The sequence below is a fragment of the Saccopteryx leptura genome, chromosome 2 (assembly GCF_036850995.1).
Source record: "Saccopteryx leptura isolate mSacLep1 chromosome 2, mSacLep1_pri_phased_curated, whole genome shotgun sequence".
NCBI lineage: Eukaryota > Metazoa > Chordata > Mammalia > Chiroptera > Emballonuridae > Saccopteryx > Saccopteryx leptura.
The window spans coordinates 311,033,312-311,048,377 of record NC_089504.1 but is presented as its reverse complement, the minus strand read 5'-3'; the positions used below and the strand labels follow the sequence as shown (position 1 = coordinate 311,048,377).

At 38.6% G+C, this 15,066-nt stretch overlaps 1 protein-coding gene and 1 long non-coding RNA gene across 6 annotated transcripts in view; one reads left to right on the top strand and one right to left on the bottom strand.

Annotated features, from left to right (window-relative positions):
• The window catches only part of LOC136391225 (uncharacterized), a 64,321-nt gene that overhangs the window by 20,392 nt on the left and 28,863 nt on the right, over positions 1–15,066 (top strand). The gene's annotated exons all lie outside the window — the stretch shown is intronic.
• The window catches only part of AGBL3 (AGBL carboxypeptidase 3), a 39,409-nt gene that overhangs the window by 14,825 nt on the left and 9,518 nt on the right, over positions 1–15,066 (bottom strand). For 2 of the 4 annotated variants that reach the window (XM_066366174.1, XM_066366173.1), the window contains exons 6-12: positions 13,707–14,486; positions 10,307–10,469; positions 8,220–8,346; positions 7,117–7,217; positions 6,782–6,894; positions 6,012–6,078; positions 5,260–5,346 (exon numbers count right to left, since the gene is read on the bottom strand). In XM_066366174.1, coding sequence (XP_066222271.1) covers positions 5,260–5,346; positions 6,012–6,078; positions 6,782–6,894; positions 7,117–7,217; positions 8,220–8,346; positions 10,307–10,469; positions 13,707–14,486 — 1,438 coding nt within the window. Of the gene's footprint in view, positions 1–5,259; positions 5,347–6,011; positions 6,079–6,781; positions 6,895–7,116; positions 7,218–8,219; positions 8,347–10,306; positions 10,470–13,706; positions 14,487–15,066 lie in introns of those variants that run through there. The other 2 variants (XM_066366175.1, XM_066366176.1) reach the window with 2 other exon arrangements.

Genomic DNA, 15,066 nt, shown 5'->3' with positions numbered 1-15,066 from the left:
GAGTTGAAGAAAATACTGATATTGTATTTTGGCCTTAAAGGGAGTTTAAAATCTTTTCATTGCATGTAGAGCCTATTTATGATGAAAGGCAAAACATGTAGTTTATAATCTCATGTGTTGAAATGAGAAAAGCAAAGATATAGGAAGGTAAGAGTGTGCAACTGGGTGAAAATATATAAAATGGTATGAAAATGTATAAACAATTACAAAACTAAGCTTATATAGAAAAGATGAAAGATATTTTCTTGTCGCTCGCGAAGAAGTACAGGAAGGAAGAACATGCATGGCATTGCTTTCTATGTGAGGGGAGTTGCCAATAGGACGCAGATGGACTCGAAGAGACACGAAACACTGTAGCTCAGGGGTCAGGAACCTTTTTGGCTGAGAGAGCCATGAATGCCACATATTTTAAAATGCAATTCCGTGAGAGCCATACAATATGTTTAACACTAAATACAAGTAAATGTGTGCATTTTATGTAAGACCAACACTTTTAAAGTACAATAAGTCTCTGAATTCTTTTTAATAATGTTGTTATGCTGTTGCTAACCAATGATGAATAAAGTACTTTTTACCATTAATGTGACTTCTGGTGCTGCATGGTTTTGCTGATGGCTTTGTAGTCTGGTTGATACATGGTGAAGTTAAGCTTCATGTAGGCGTTGAGACTTCCATCCGTTAAATATGATCATAGGTTGGTCTTAACGTTCTTTAGTTGTCAGAAAGATTGCTCACATGCATATGTAGAGCCAAACATTGTCAGTACAGCAATACTCATATGCTGCAGTGTGTGGTATGTGACAGGAAGAGCGTTCCAAGTTTTGACAGTCAGCTGGTCTGCGGGTTGAAGTTTTTTTATTTCTCCCCACTTGTGTTTGCTCATCAACCCTGCTTGCTGTCATGCAAGTCTTTCCAAATTTTCATACGGTGACTTGAACTTATTCACCCACGTGTCTGAGGCCTTCAGGTCAGCAGCTTGTAGCTCAAAATTTCTGATGGAGACACCGGGGATATAACTCAGGTTAGCGCTGTCCACTGCATACTCATGTAGATGGGTGATGAACTTAAAAAGATGAGTACGCTCACTAAATTCTCTAAAGCGTGCTTTGAATGACTGCAGGAGATTAGATGTGAAGCCTGCTAGCTGCTGGAGATCAAGATGTTGAACAGGGTCACTTGCTGTGCATGCATCTTTAAACTCTCCCAGTTTTTCAAAGTGTAGTAAACGACCTGTTTCAATGTTGGCAATGAAGAGTTCCAGCTTGTTTTCAAATGCAAACACTGCTTGTTGAAGGGATAAAACTGTATTTCCAATGCCTTGCATTTTCACACTGAGCTGGTTCAGATGTTCAGTCATGTCCACGAGATAGTAGAACTTCAAGAGCCACTCAGTGTTAGCTAACTCAGTCAGGATGCTCGACGTTTTTCATTTCAAGAAAAGTCCGGATTTCGCTCAGACAAGCCGCGAAATGGCTGAGCATGTTCCCTCTTGACAACCAATGCACATTGCTGTGCAGAAGCAGACCAAGATAATTATTCCTAACTTAATCCAGCAGTGTTTTAAATTGGTGATCATTTAAAGCTCGGGCAACAATAAAGTTGACCACCCGAATGACAAGCGACATCACCTCACCAAGCTGCTCGCCGCACATCTGAGCACAAAGCACCCTCCTGATGTAGGATGCAGTGAAAACTTAGGATGGATCTCTCTTCATGTTCACGAAGAAGCACTACGAATCCTGTTTTTCCCCACCATGCATGGAGCACCATCAATACACATTGAAATACGTTTATCCATCGGTAGATTTTTTTCTTTTTTCTTTTTTCTTTTTTTTTTCTTTTTTCCATTTTTCTGAAGCTGGAAACAGGGAGAGACAGTCAGACAGACTCCCGCATGCGCCCCACCGGGATCCACCCGGCATGCCCACCAGGGGCGACGCTCTGCCCACCAGGGGGCGATGCTCTGCCCATCCTGGGCGTCGCCATGTTGCGACCAGAGCCACTCTAGCGCCTGGGGCAGAGGCCACAGAGCCATCCCCGGCGCCCGGGCCATCTTTGCTCCAATGGAGCCTTGGCTGTGGGAGGGGAAGAGAGAGACAGAGAGGAAAGTGCGGCGGAGGGGTGGAGAAGCAAATAGGCGCTTCTCCTGTGTGCCCTGGCCGGGAATCGAACCCGGGTCCTCCGCACGCTAGGCTGACGCTCTACCGCTGAGCCAACCGGCCAGGGCCGTAGATTTTTTTCTTTAGCAAACTCAGTGAAAGACTTGAATAAATCCTCCCCCCCTCTTGTTGTCTTTTTCATAGGCAAAACAGCAAGACTTTCCTCACGTAGTGTGTCACCGACAGCATACCTTGTAATCATGCAGAACTGGGATAAATGGCTTACATCTGTTGACTCATCCAAAGCGAGAGAAAAGAATGGTGCTGCATTTATGTCCTTCACTTGTGTTGCCTCAATTTGATTTGCCATCATGATGGTACGATAGTGAACAATTCTTGCCGACAGAGGCATGTCTCTTATTTGTTTGATTATCTTGTCTTTATCCAAAAAGTTGTCAAAAAGTTCATTGGCAACATCAAGCATGAATGTTTTGGCATACTCCCCATCTGTGAATGGCTTTCTGTTTCTCACAATTGCTAAAGCACCAGCAAAGCTAGCCAAATTCCAGTCACCATGTTGGGTCCAAACACAGAGTTGCTGCTGACTTGCTTGCACTCTGCACAGTAGCTCTTGACATGCTTTCTTCCTGCTATCCCCCGCTGGATATTTCGATGCAAATGTATTATGGTGTGTGTTGAAGTGCCGCTTTATATTTAACCGTTTCATCAATGCAATTTTATCATTGCATATTAGACACACTGCAGAACCTGCTCTCTCCATAAAGACGAATTCCTCTGTCCATTCCTACTGAAAAGTACGATACTCCTCATCTTTTTTTCTTTTAGCCATCTTCTTCATCAAAAGGGTTTCTGCAATTAGCAAGCTGACTACTTGATTAAAAGGAGGGAAGTTTACTTCCTGACCTCACAACGACCCATATACGTTATGCATTATCCAATAAAAATTTGGTGTTGTCCTGAAGGACAGCTGTGATTGGCTCCAGCCACCCGCAACCATGAACATGAGCAGTAGGAAATGAATAGATTGTAATACATGAGAATGTTTTATATTTTTAACATTATTTTTTTTATTAAAGATTTGTCTGTGAGCCAAACGCAGCCATCAAAAGAGCCACATCTGGCTCGCGGGCCATAGGTTCCCGACCCCTGCTGTAGATGCTATTATTGGGGGAGGAGAAGTGTACACATATACATTTTATAACTCTTGTGACTCAATAATTATTTCAAAATAAAACATGAAAAAATAGAATAAAGAGAGGAAGAAAGAAGAATAACCTCAAAGGTTCATGGGAAATTAGATCCAGTTCATTCAATCCACATTTGGAGTATGACAGCGTATTTGATGTTTACTGTGTACCGAATGAACTTGGCTCTGCTAACTTTCAATTTCCCACTGGTGCTCAATCACTACTCATAACAGAGGAAATAGTTACAGAACAACTTCTAATGTTTTTATTTGTTTGAATAGCGGAGTAGAAATCTTTTCAACTTCTGAGTCTGATCCTCAGGTCTTCTCCAACTTCCAGGTTTTCTGCAGGTAACAGACGCTGAAGCATTGATTGGTGGGATCCAAGGATGGATTATTTCGACCCCATCAAGTAGGGATACCCCTTTAATTGACCATCTTCATTTGTCAGGCTTATTTCCTAACTAGACAATTCTGTTGAACTCTGAGTACTCATTCTTCTCCCCTTCCCCCTTTATCCCTCTGGACTTGTTAGTTACTCGTTTGTTTCTTTAGTGACAGCTGGTTTAATTTAGTGAAGCCTCTCATCCACCTGCAATGCTAAACTTCAGATTTGCTCCCCAGGGTTACAGATGTGGGTGTGGCCACACTCACCCTGGGATGGCAGTGGCTTTGGCGGGGTGTTCTTTGCCTCCTTCCCTGACCACGTATAAGTTCCATTAATACCTGGCTGATGGCTTTACTGCTTTAAACAGTGCCATAGGACATAGACTGTCCTACAGACCAAGCCAATCAAATCTGTGCTCCTTTGAAGTCACGGGTTCTAAAGTCAGTGTTGAGCTTTGTCCTGATCCCAGGAGAGGTCCTCCCAGCTGTCTCTTTCCCCAGTTCTCCCTGGCAAACCCAGTGGATGAAATAGTTCAGCCTATTACCTACCAGTCCCTATCAACTGCCTTTTGAGAATGGTCCTTAAACTTGAATTTCTCTAGGATCTGTTGTAAATTAAGACACTTCTTTGGGAAAGAGATTAGGAGCTATTTTATCTGGTTGTCCCCCAAGGCAAAATTTCTGGGGCCTGAGTGTCTCTGGAGCTGGGGGTGGGGACAGTGACATTCTTCTGTAGCTGAGCTGTGGGTGGGAAGAGGGCAGTGGTCTCTGGTCTTCTCTGTTTGCCTCTCCCAATGTGGAACCGCACCTTGACAAGCCAAGGCAAGGGCATTGAGGGCCGAAAATATTCTCAGTGATACAGCACCCAAAGGTGAGCCTCCTTCTGGGTAGAAGGAGGGACCCTTGTTTCTGGGCTGCACTAGTCTGGAGTGGAGTTTCAGTCTCATTGAGCTGGGAAGATATAGGGAGGAGAACTGTTGATTTAAATACAAGAAGCTCTCACTGGTTTTTTGTTTGTTTGTTTTTGTTTTTTAGCCAAGTTGTAGGTTTTCCTGAATCAAAGATTCCTCATTTGCTGTATGCCCTTAGGACCATTTCCAGAAACTTTAAAAACACAACCAGAAGTGGTTGTGTTTTTTTGTTTTTAAATAATTTTACTCAATTTTGCTAGTGAATGGGTTCGCAGAGCTCCCAGCTGTCCTGGTAGAAGCTGATCTCCCCGCACCATCTATTGAATAGTTTATACTCCTGTATTCCCATTGCTCTTAGTTTTAATTTACTTCCTCTTGCTATCCCTGGCTGCATCTTTGTAAGATGCCTCAAATATTTCTCCAAGCAAAGCAAGTATAGGTGAGATTTAAATATCACACCTAAATAAGACTCACTTCTCATCTGTTAAGGTTCTTTTGTGCTTTTATAAACGGTAAATAATATGAGCAAAATTTTAATCATTTGCTTTTCCTGAGGAAACAATTAGGGTATAAGAAGAGTAAGAGGAAAGAACTTGCCATTCTCTTGCAATCATTTCCTCACAAGCTGCTGACAACCAGGTCAATAAACACTAACCTCTTGCTCTTCTCTGCCATTTTGACGCCTCGCTATGGTAGAATTTCTTTCCTTCTTTGTTTTCAAATGTTTTTTCTTGGATTTTAGCTAGGTAAAAGAATCATATTTAAAAATCCACATTGAATCAATATATCAAGGACTTTATCTATGCAGACATAAAACTACTTTGAGACTTCCACTTATAGGAGGATAAAGTCTTTTTCCTATTCCTCCCATAAAGTACTACTAAAAACTGCCTATTATACACAGAATAAATGTAAGAGGCTCTAGAAGGTGAAAAGAAGATGCAAATTGGTATGGGATCTAAGGAACAGAGGGGTGACTTGGGTTTGAATAGTTTCGTGTGTGTGTGTGTGTGTGTGTGTGTGTGTGTGTTTAATGAAGTAAGAGTGTTGGCCCTGGTGGGGTAACTTAGTTGGTTAGAGCATCGTCCCAACATGCCGAGGTTGCGGGTTTGATCCCCAGTCGGCATGTACAAGAATCAACCAATGGTTGCATGAATAAGTGGAACAACGAATCAGTGTTTCTCTCTCTCTCTAAAAAAAAATAAATTTAAAAACTATCTTGAAAAATAAAGTAAGAACATTAAGAATCCTTAGGCTTAGAAAATTCTATGATTTAAAAATATGGTACATAATCAGAAAACCACAATTAGTACTACACAACCCAACTGTAAATTTTTTCCCTTGAGTGTTGGTCTAATAAGAAGAGTACCTATTTAACATACCATTGGCAGAAATTTTCACTCCTACCTGAGAAGTTAGCTTGAGAAGGGAATTCTGAGAGTCATTCGATTCTGAACTCTCAGAGCCTCGGCTACTACAAAAAAAATAATAAAATATTATTTTAGTTTACAGAATGTGTTGGTGTCATTTTAACATTTCAACTGTTACTTTTGCTTTATTACCTTCCTGGAATGGTAAAGATAGTTCTAATTATTTGAAGGATGTTTACAAAGGTGGTGTAGATGTTTGGTGGTTATAGGCATCTTAGGGTATTAGAAGAATATTGGCTGAAATTGATGGGAACACAACAAATATAAACAAATCCATGAGTTCAAAATGATAGCCTCTGTCTGCAAATAAATTTATTAGTCACCACTGGAGGTTACAGGGCACTAACTCAATGTTTGAAAAACTCTAAATAAACACAAAGAATGAAATATTTATTCTGCATTTCCTACAGGAGCCAATGACATTGCCTTAGCACAGAATGTTGCACTTATCAATCACTAACTTAGAGTATTTATGTGGCATCTTTATAAATGTATCAGTTCTCTGTGGGTAATGAAAGCATTGAAAACAATTTGAGTATGTCTTTCACATAATACATAGTAGGTGCTCATTTAATATTACTTGACTAAATGAATAAATAACGTCTTGATGAGATCTAGCCAAAGAAGCATGCATGGGAAAAATTTTCAGGATTTTCAGTTGAGATAGAAAGTTATACCCTAATAATGTTATAAAGAGCACAGTAAAATAGCACAGCAAATTACATTACGTCCACTGTCTTGACTTACTGAGACTCTATCTCCAATGTAATTTCTTTCAGAGACGTCTCTGAGTCATCAAGGGCTTTTCCCAAGTTTACATGCTTTTGCATTTCTTCTAATTCTCTTAGGCACTGAAAATACTAGGGGAAAATGATAAACGAGTTAATGATAAAATAATTTTATTTCCTAATTAAATTATTGAATACTTATAGACATCTGAGCAATAGTTCACGGGACATCAACTATCAAAAAACCCTGAACACTGTTAGGATATTCAAAGGAATCAAGTGCCATAGGCTCATAGGCAGGTTATGGTATCTGGCAGATGGAGTTTAATGGGTTACCAAGTGGGCTTTGCTTACCTTATTTCGGTCTGGATCGCAGTAGTCCAGGAGAGAATCACAAAAATGATATCCCATTGACTCCAAGTCTTTTGTGTTGAAATGAGTGCCTCGTTTTTTACCTAAAACATCAATAAGTTGATCTACCCTTGAGGATGACTTAATTTTTCCTTAGCATATAGGCTGAAGTGGTAAAACAGACTATAAAGAGAACATCTGATATGATTCCACATCCCGTCCTTTGGGTTTTCCTCCAGGGCAGGTCATTAACAGCTTGCTGCTTTCCCTCGTTCCCCTCCACCACCTGCACCGAAGGTGACTTAACACGGAGCACTCTTATGTTGGAAGGCAGAAATAAATTCAATAAGAAAGTTATGGGATACTTGCTTACCGATTACAAACACCCTAACAATCACTTAGAAAGACTTGGGTAATGATTTTGACATTTTCATTATCATTAGTAATGTTATATCAGTTTCAAGGTGCTTTAAAAAACTAGCCAGATATCACACATGTGGATTTTCAGTATTCCTTTGAGTTGATCCATTTTCTAATAATATGACAGTTATCTTAATATGGGGTATTCTAAATATATGTTAGATGTAACTAAATGATTTCTTAAATGAAACTACAGAACATTTCTATTTTTAGTTCAAGGGACCAGGTGCTGCCATTAAAATATAAATTCACCAGAAAACAAAAATTAACAATAAAACACCAGGCTGTTTGTCTTGCAAATAGTAAATCCACTGAAAAATATTTCTATCCTAGTATTTTAGGTATGAGCACTGTTTTTCTTGAAATCATTAGTCATCTTAGAAACCCCTTCTTTAAAAAATTGCAAATTAAGCAAGTAAGAATTAATTCATGAAACAACCAATCAGGTATTCCATCTACATGCTAAAACTTCCTATTCTTAACAATGAGAAATGATGAGATAGATAGAGGTCCCTATAGTGGGAATTTGTTTATTCATCCCATTCACAGAATTGATTAGATACCAGTACACGTATCTAAGTGGGAAGAACGTGCTCACTATTAAACTATCTACACGATGAATCTTCCATTAAAAATGTCTCTGGTTTAGAGCACTGAGAGCCATGAATGAGAACGGGTGGTCTTACCCAGCGTAGATCCACAGAAAGTGGCCTCCATGGTAAAGCTGTTCCTGATTCCCATTCTCCACATCACCACCCTTCCTGTTCCTTCTTTGCTCTTCTGAACATTGAACTTGCAAGCTGAGAATGAAAACTGGAAAGAAGCAAATGAACGAGACCCATCGTTTTTATAACAATGTCATTCTTGGGGAGTAGCATTGAAAGTGGAACAGTGGTTGTTCAAGAGCTGTAATTCTAAAACTTCAGGAGCTGCTTTTATTTCCTGACCAGTGGAAATAACTCATTTTAAGAAGGACATATTGGCCCTGGCCAGTTGGTTCAGCGGTACAGCGTCGGCCTGGTGTGCGGGGGACCCGGGTTCGATTCCCGGCCAGGGCACACAGGAGAAGCGCCCATCTGCTTCTCCACCCCTCCCCTTCTCCTTCCTCTCTGTCTCTCTCTTCTCCTCCCGCAGCCAAGGCTCCATTGGAGCAAAGATGGCCCAGGCGCTGGGGATGGCTCCTTGGCCTCTGCCCCAGGCGCTAGAGTGGCTCGGGTCGCAACAGAGCGACCCCCCGGAGGGGCAGAGCATCACCCCCTGGTGGACAGAGCGTCGCCCCTAGTGGGCCTGCCGGGTGGATCTTGGTCGGACGCATGCGGGAGTCTGTCTGACTGTCTCTTTCCGTTTCCAGCTTCAGAAAAAAATACAAAAAAAAAAAAAAGGACATATTTACATTTCTGAGAAATACAGATTTCACTTTTATCTATACGTAACATATACGTAACATATACATTCAGAACAAGTTGAATAATTCTTGATACTGTTGGGCTAAAATCTTGTATGTAAAAAGAAAACTATAGGAAGGGGCTTAAAAATGTTTAAGAATGAATATTAGTGTTATTGATTTTCAAGACAGAATAAAGATGCTTTATTTTCATATGAAAGATCATTTGAAAACTGCCTGAAAAATTGTTATAACATCAGTATCTACAGAGTTTTTGTCATTTTATTTTTAAATCAACATAAGTTTGACCTTTTGTGTTCCATTTTATGAATTTTAACACGTGTAGATTTGTGTAACCAGGATGGCAATCAGTATAGAGAACGATTTCATCACTTCTAAAGAGCTCTCTTATGCTATCCCTTTGCAGTCATAAGTATTTCATTTATTTTGTAGCTACAAAATAAATGGTAAATGGTATTGTTTTTAACATTAGTTTCCAATTTTTCATTGTGAGTTTATAGAAATTAAATTTGTGTGTGTGTGTGTGGGGTGACTTTATATCCTATGACATAGCTAAACTCACTTATTAGTTTTAGGAGTTTTTTTGTGGATTGGTTTGGATTTTCTATGAAGACAATCATGACATCTTTATTACTTCTTCCTTTCCAATCTGTCTGCCATTTTTTTCCTTTTCTTGCCTTATTGCATTTGTTAGAACTTCCAGGAAAAGGCTGAACTGAAGGAGTAAGAATAGATATCCTTGCCTTGTTCTTGACCTTTGGAAGAAAGCAATCAGTTTTTTTTTTTTAATCATCAAGTATGGTGGTAGAATAATGGGCATTGATTCTTTGTATTTCAAATTATTGGTCACTCAACATTCTACGTCATTACTTTCTTCTTTATTTTATTTTATTTTTTTCTACAGAGAGAGAGTCAGAGAGAAGAATAGATAGGAACAGACAGACAGGAACAGAGAGAGATGAGAAGCATCAACCATCAGTTTTCGTTGCAACATCTTAGTTGTTCACTGATTGCTTTCTCATATGTGCCTTGATTGTGGGCCTTCAGCAGATCAAGTAACCCCTTGCTTGAGCCAGCGACCTTGGGTCCAAACTGGTGAGCTTTGCTCAAACCAGATGAGCCCATGCTCAAGCTGGCGACCTCAGGGTCTCGAACCTGGGTACTTCCACATCCCAGTCCCATGCTCTATCCACTGTGCCACCGCCTGGTCAGGCTCTACATAGTTACTTTCGTATGGTCAATTTAATGCTAGGCAAAATAAGTAAATTAAAAAATCAGTTTACTGAATCTGAATAAGATTACCCATTCTGCTGTCTCACATGGGCAATATTTAATAAAGGAAAAGTTAAAATCTTAAAAAGGGCTTACTTTATCTGGACAATTTTTGCTCAGGATAAGTGGAAAGATTTGTTGCTGTAGATACGATGCCTTACATCTATTACTGTCACCACAGCCGTACATGAAGATGTTCTTTTTCCGACTATGACCATGAAGGTCACAATACAAAAGCACCTCTCGTTTCTCCATCAATCTACCAAGAAGAAAAAGAATAAGTTACTACATTTCACCTTGGCGTTTTTATTTTATGGGTGTCAACTATGTATTTACAAGTCTAATATCCAAATAAATAGGATTCCTTATTTATTTACTAGCTTTAAACTCCCTATCTATACTGCATATTATTATTTAATATACAATTTTAAAAACTCTGCAATAATTTTGTATTGACATATGTAAAATACAAATGCCTTCCATTAAAAGGACAAAATGTACCTTATTCCAAACACTTCCTCCAATAGGATCTGGTTTATTTTGGCTTTCTTTTGTATACAGAAAATAGTTCATGTCCATCTTTTTCCATTAGCTCTCACGTGTAGATTCTTTCTGACTGAAATACCTTCTTTCTTCATCTTTGTAAATGCAAGTACTACCCCATTACCCTTCAAAACTGAGCTCACGTCTCTTTTCCTTTCTATTCAAGCCCATAGATCTTTTTTTGCACTCCTGTAGCACTTAATATTGGTACCAGTTACTTGGTACTTGCCTAGTCAAGTTTGCTTATTTTTGACATTTAATCTTCTTAAGGATAGGAAATCTTTCAAATCATTTAGTGTAGGGCAATGCACACAGGTATCCAAAATATTTGTTAAAAGTTGAGTGCCTTATGATTTGGTGCTGAAGCTAATGAAGAGTTAATTCTTGATTAATGTGGTGAGTAAATATCATTAAAAAAATTTTTTTTTAATTTCTTGATTTTAGCCTGAGAGGAAGGGAGACAGGAACATTGAGCTGTTCCTGTCTGTGCCCCGACTGGGAATGAAACCAGCAACCTCTGTGCTTTGGACAATGCTCCAACCAACTGAGCTATCTGGCCAGATCGTGAATAAATATCATTTTAAGAAAAATGCTAGCAAAGCTTGAATTGACTATTTCCTGGTAAATTTATAATAAATAAGGAAATTATTACATCCTCCTAAGAGCATAATCCTTAACTTGTATAGTTTAGGTATTCAATATATGTAAAAGTAATTTTAAAAAGCCCCACAAACTGACTGATGATGGCTTTCAAAAGGTAAAAAACCGGTGGCGTTAAAGTGGTAAAATTATAGGTGTTTTTTGCCTTCTCATATTTCTAAACTTTATATAACATTATAATTTTACTTAAAATTTCATAGATTATTTGTTTTAACTGGAAGGATAAATACCAAAATGTTAGCAATGGCTTTTAATAATATGAAATCTATAACAGTAGTCTCCCCCTTATTGGCAGGGGATATATTCCCAGCCCCCAGTGTATGTCTAAAACCTTGGATAGTACCAGAGCTCCGATACCCTGTCTTTTTGCCTATACACACATACACTTTATGGCTTCTCTTTGGCATATCCAAATTGCCACCATTGCTACTCTTCTCTTGTGATTTGGGTAAAATAAGGGTGATCTGAACACAAGCACTAGATACCATGCCAGTCAATCTGGTAATGAGATGACTACTAAGTGATGAAGAGGAGGGTAATGTATACAGCTTGGATACTCTGGACAGAGGGGTAATTCATGCCCCAGTTGATACAAGGTAAGATTTCATCATGCTACTCACAATGGCATACAATTTAACTTACAAATTGTTTATTTCTGGAATTTTTCCATGTAATAATTTTATGCCACAGTTGACTACAGAAAACAGACTGTGGAAAGTGACACTGTGGATGGTGGATTACTGTATTTTTATAACAAAAATGTTAACCTAAAATCAAAACTTTCAAAGCATGATGTCTATGAGAAAGAATACTCCTTTCAACTATAGTGAAATTTCATCTTGAAGTCTGTTACATGTACTAATTTATGCCCGTTACTCATTTGGTGCTCGATAAATTCTGATTGATAATTTCAGATTGATATAAAGCCACTAAATGACTATTTTAAGTTTTGTTTGTTTAAAAAAGTTTTATTGAATTTATTGGGGTCACATTGGTTAATGAAATTATACAAGTTTTAGGTGTATGGTTCTATAATACATCATCTGTATACTGTATTGTGTGTTGACCCCCCCAAGTCAAGTTTCCCTCCATCAATACCTCCTCTACTCTCCCTTCCCTCCCTCCACCCCCTTTCCCTCCTGCAATCCCCACACTGCTGTCTGTCTATTCATTTCTTTTCCTTTGCTAATCCCTTCATCTTTTTCACCCAGGCAAGAATATCATATTAGCTCCTTTAATAGGAACTATGCTGTACATCTTTAAACCAACATTTCCCAAAATTTAATGGTCTTTTGGTTTCTTATGAGTCCAAAGACACTTCTACATCTAAGTAATTAATTCCTAAGGAAGTGTTATTACTTTTGTAAAGCAGGATCTTAGGGTCTCTCATCTTTCATTAATTTAAGTTACTTTAGAAACAGTTTGGATATTTTTCTTACAGGTAAGATATTCTAATACCTTATATTAAAATATACTTTCTGTAATTCTTATATTCTTTAACAATTTTTTTATATTTGAGGAAACACTGGATACATGGAAAGCTTCCAATGTTCCATATTTTATTCTGAGTACTTTAGCAACAATAATGTCATTTCATTCTTCCGCCTATACGGTATTATGATTCACATTTTATAGATGGTAAAACTGGGGTTTAGATTGTTTTTAAATTGTACAAGGCCACACAGTCAGCAAATGATATAGCAGATTCCACTCTGGTATGTTTAACTCCAGCTCCACACACTTAATCTAGTAATTCAACAAAATTTTTTACATATTATGTGCATTTTAGTATTCTGAATTCTTGGGAAAATTAAAAGCTGTTCCATTATTCGAAGGGAAAACAGGGCTATTATTCATGATATTTTTAAATAGCTATGTAACCTGCAAATCAAAAGGCTCATCGTAGAGCAACGCATGATCAACATAGTTCCAGAAAGCTCTAGGAGATATAATTGATTTTCATGTATAAGGGATTCAAGGATCCCAAGGCAAACATCAGTGCCTACCATTAGCTGTAGCAAGAAGTCAAATATGGAATATACACCTTTATTAGTTTCACAGAGCCATGAAAATGTTCTGGAGCCACTATCATTATTTAATAAAAGGCTAGTAAATCCAGTGGCAGAATGCCCGTAGGATTTAGAAGCAGAGTTAGGAAGAATGAAGTGGGGTGGTGGTGGTGGGGAGATTAAGTGGCTATAGTTAGTTACTAACATGAGTGGGATTGTGGGACCAAAATTCTTACTACCAAGTTCACTAAATAAGCAGAGAGGTACTTTGAGGCTTATTTTACCTATGGATCATGTTCCGGGTATACCAAATGGAAGGGAATGATTCCTTCAGTAGGGAGGTATAGTTACGGTTTAAATCTCGTCCAGCTAAGGAACAGCGGTAATTCCCCACAATCACACCATCGGGATTCAGCATGGGTACCACCTTGAAGATGAAAGTGTCCCGAAGCAACTGCGCATCACACGAGTCTCCTAAAATAAAATCTAGGAAGCCCTTCATGATCCAAGAGCTGTTGGTTTCTCCTGGATGTACCCTTGCAGTCAACACGATGGCCTTCCGCTTTCTTGAGTCAGCGTTCTTCAAGGGGGTGGTGATAGTTAAAACGTACACCATATTTCTAGCGAGCGTGGGGCACAAGATGCGTATTTTGCAAAACTTGGACCGTACCGGGTCCTTATGGATACTAGAGAGGTATTCTTGCAGGTTGGTGTAAGTGTAGGGATAGCAGTGAGCAAAGTAGCAGGTGTCTTTGTCGTGTGGAAACTGAAATGTCCAAGTAAGAGAGAAGGAATGGCGCCGATCTTGCCTGGGGTTGTTCCTGTAATACTTGATTTGGTCTCCTATTCTCTGCCAGCCAGTATTATGAACCTTGGCCTCGGTTTCAGAATAAAAGAGTGGACGCATACCCCGACTGTAAAGACTGGCGGGCTTGGTGAAGTTGATAATTGTGAATCTGTAGACGATTCCTGCTTGGGTATTAGTGACCTGGAAATAGTACCACTGTGTGTGCTTATTTGTGAAGAGGTCAGGGCGCAAAGTCAGTTGGTATTCGAATTCTGCCCTAATACACAAAAAAGGAAGGGGAAAAAAGCAAATAAAAATGTAAAAATGACATTAGGTTTGAAATAAGAAAAACTATTTTATTTTTACCTATTCACAGAAAATGGTTTTTTTTTTTTTTGGGGGGGGGGGTTGGGCAGTAGAAACAATGGTTAGTCGGCATCTTAAATAGAAGTATAGCAAAAGATAGAAATTATCCCTTTTATTAGATGGTGAAACTGCTTCTATGCTAATTCTAAAGTCTTTTTATTATTATTCAAGAGTACGTAAAAGTGAGAATTTGATAAAAAATTATATTTTTGTTCCAATTGTTTCCTAGAAATAATTGAAGAGTTCTTGAAACTGAATTAAAGTCCAATTTCTTTTTTCTTTAGATATATATATTTCTGTTTTCTATTAGATTCTAATTCCAGTGACCTGAAATAACGATCCCTGAGAACATTCAAATCATATACAAATTAATGCGACCACACAGGTTAAGACATTTTAAACACTGTGAGGACTGTATTTGATCACTATTTGTATTCCCTAGATTAGTCATTGAGAATACTTAAAGGCAAAAATAATTTTACTGTATATTA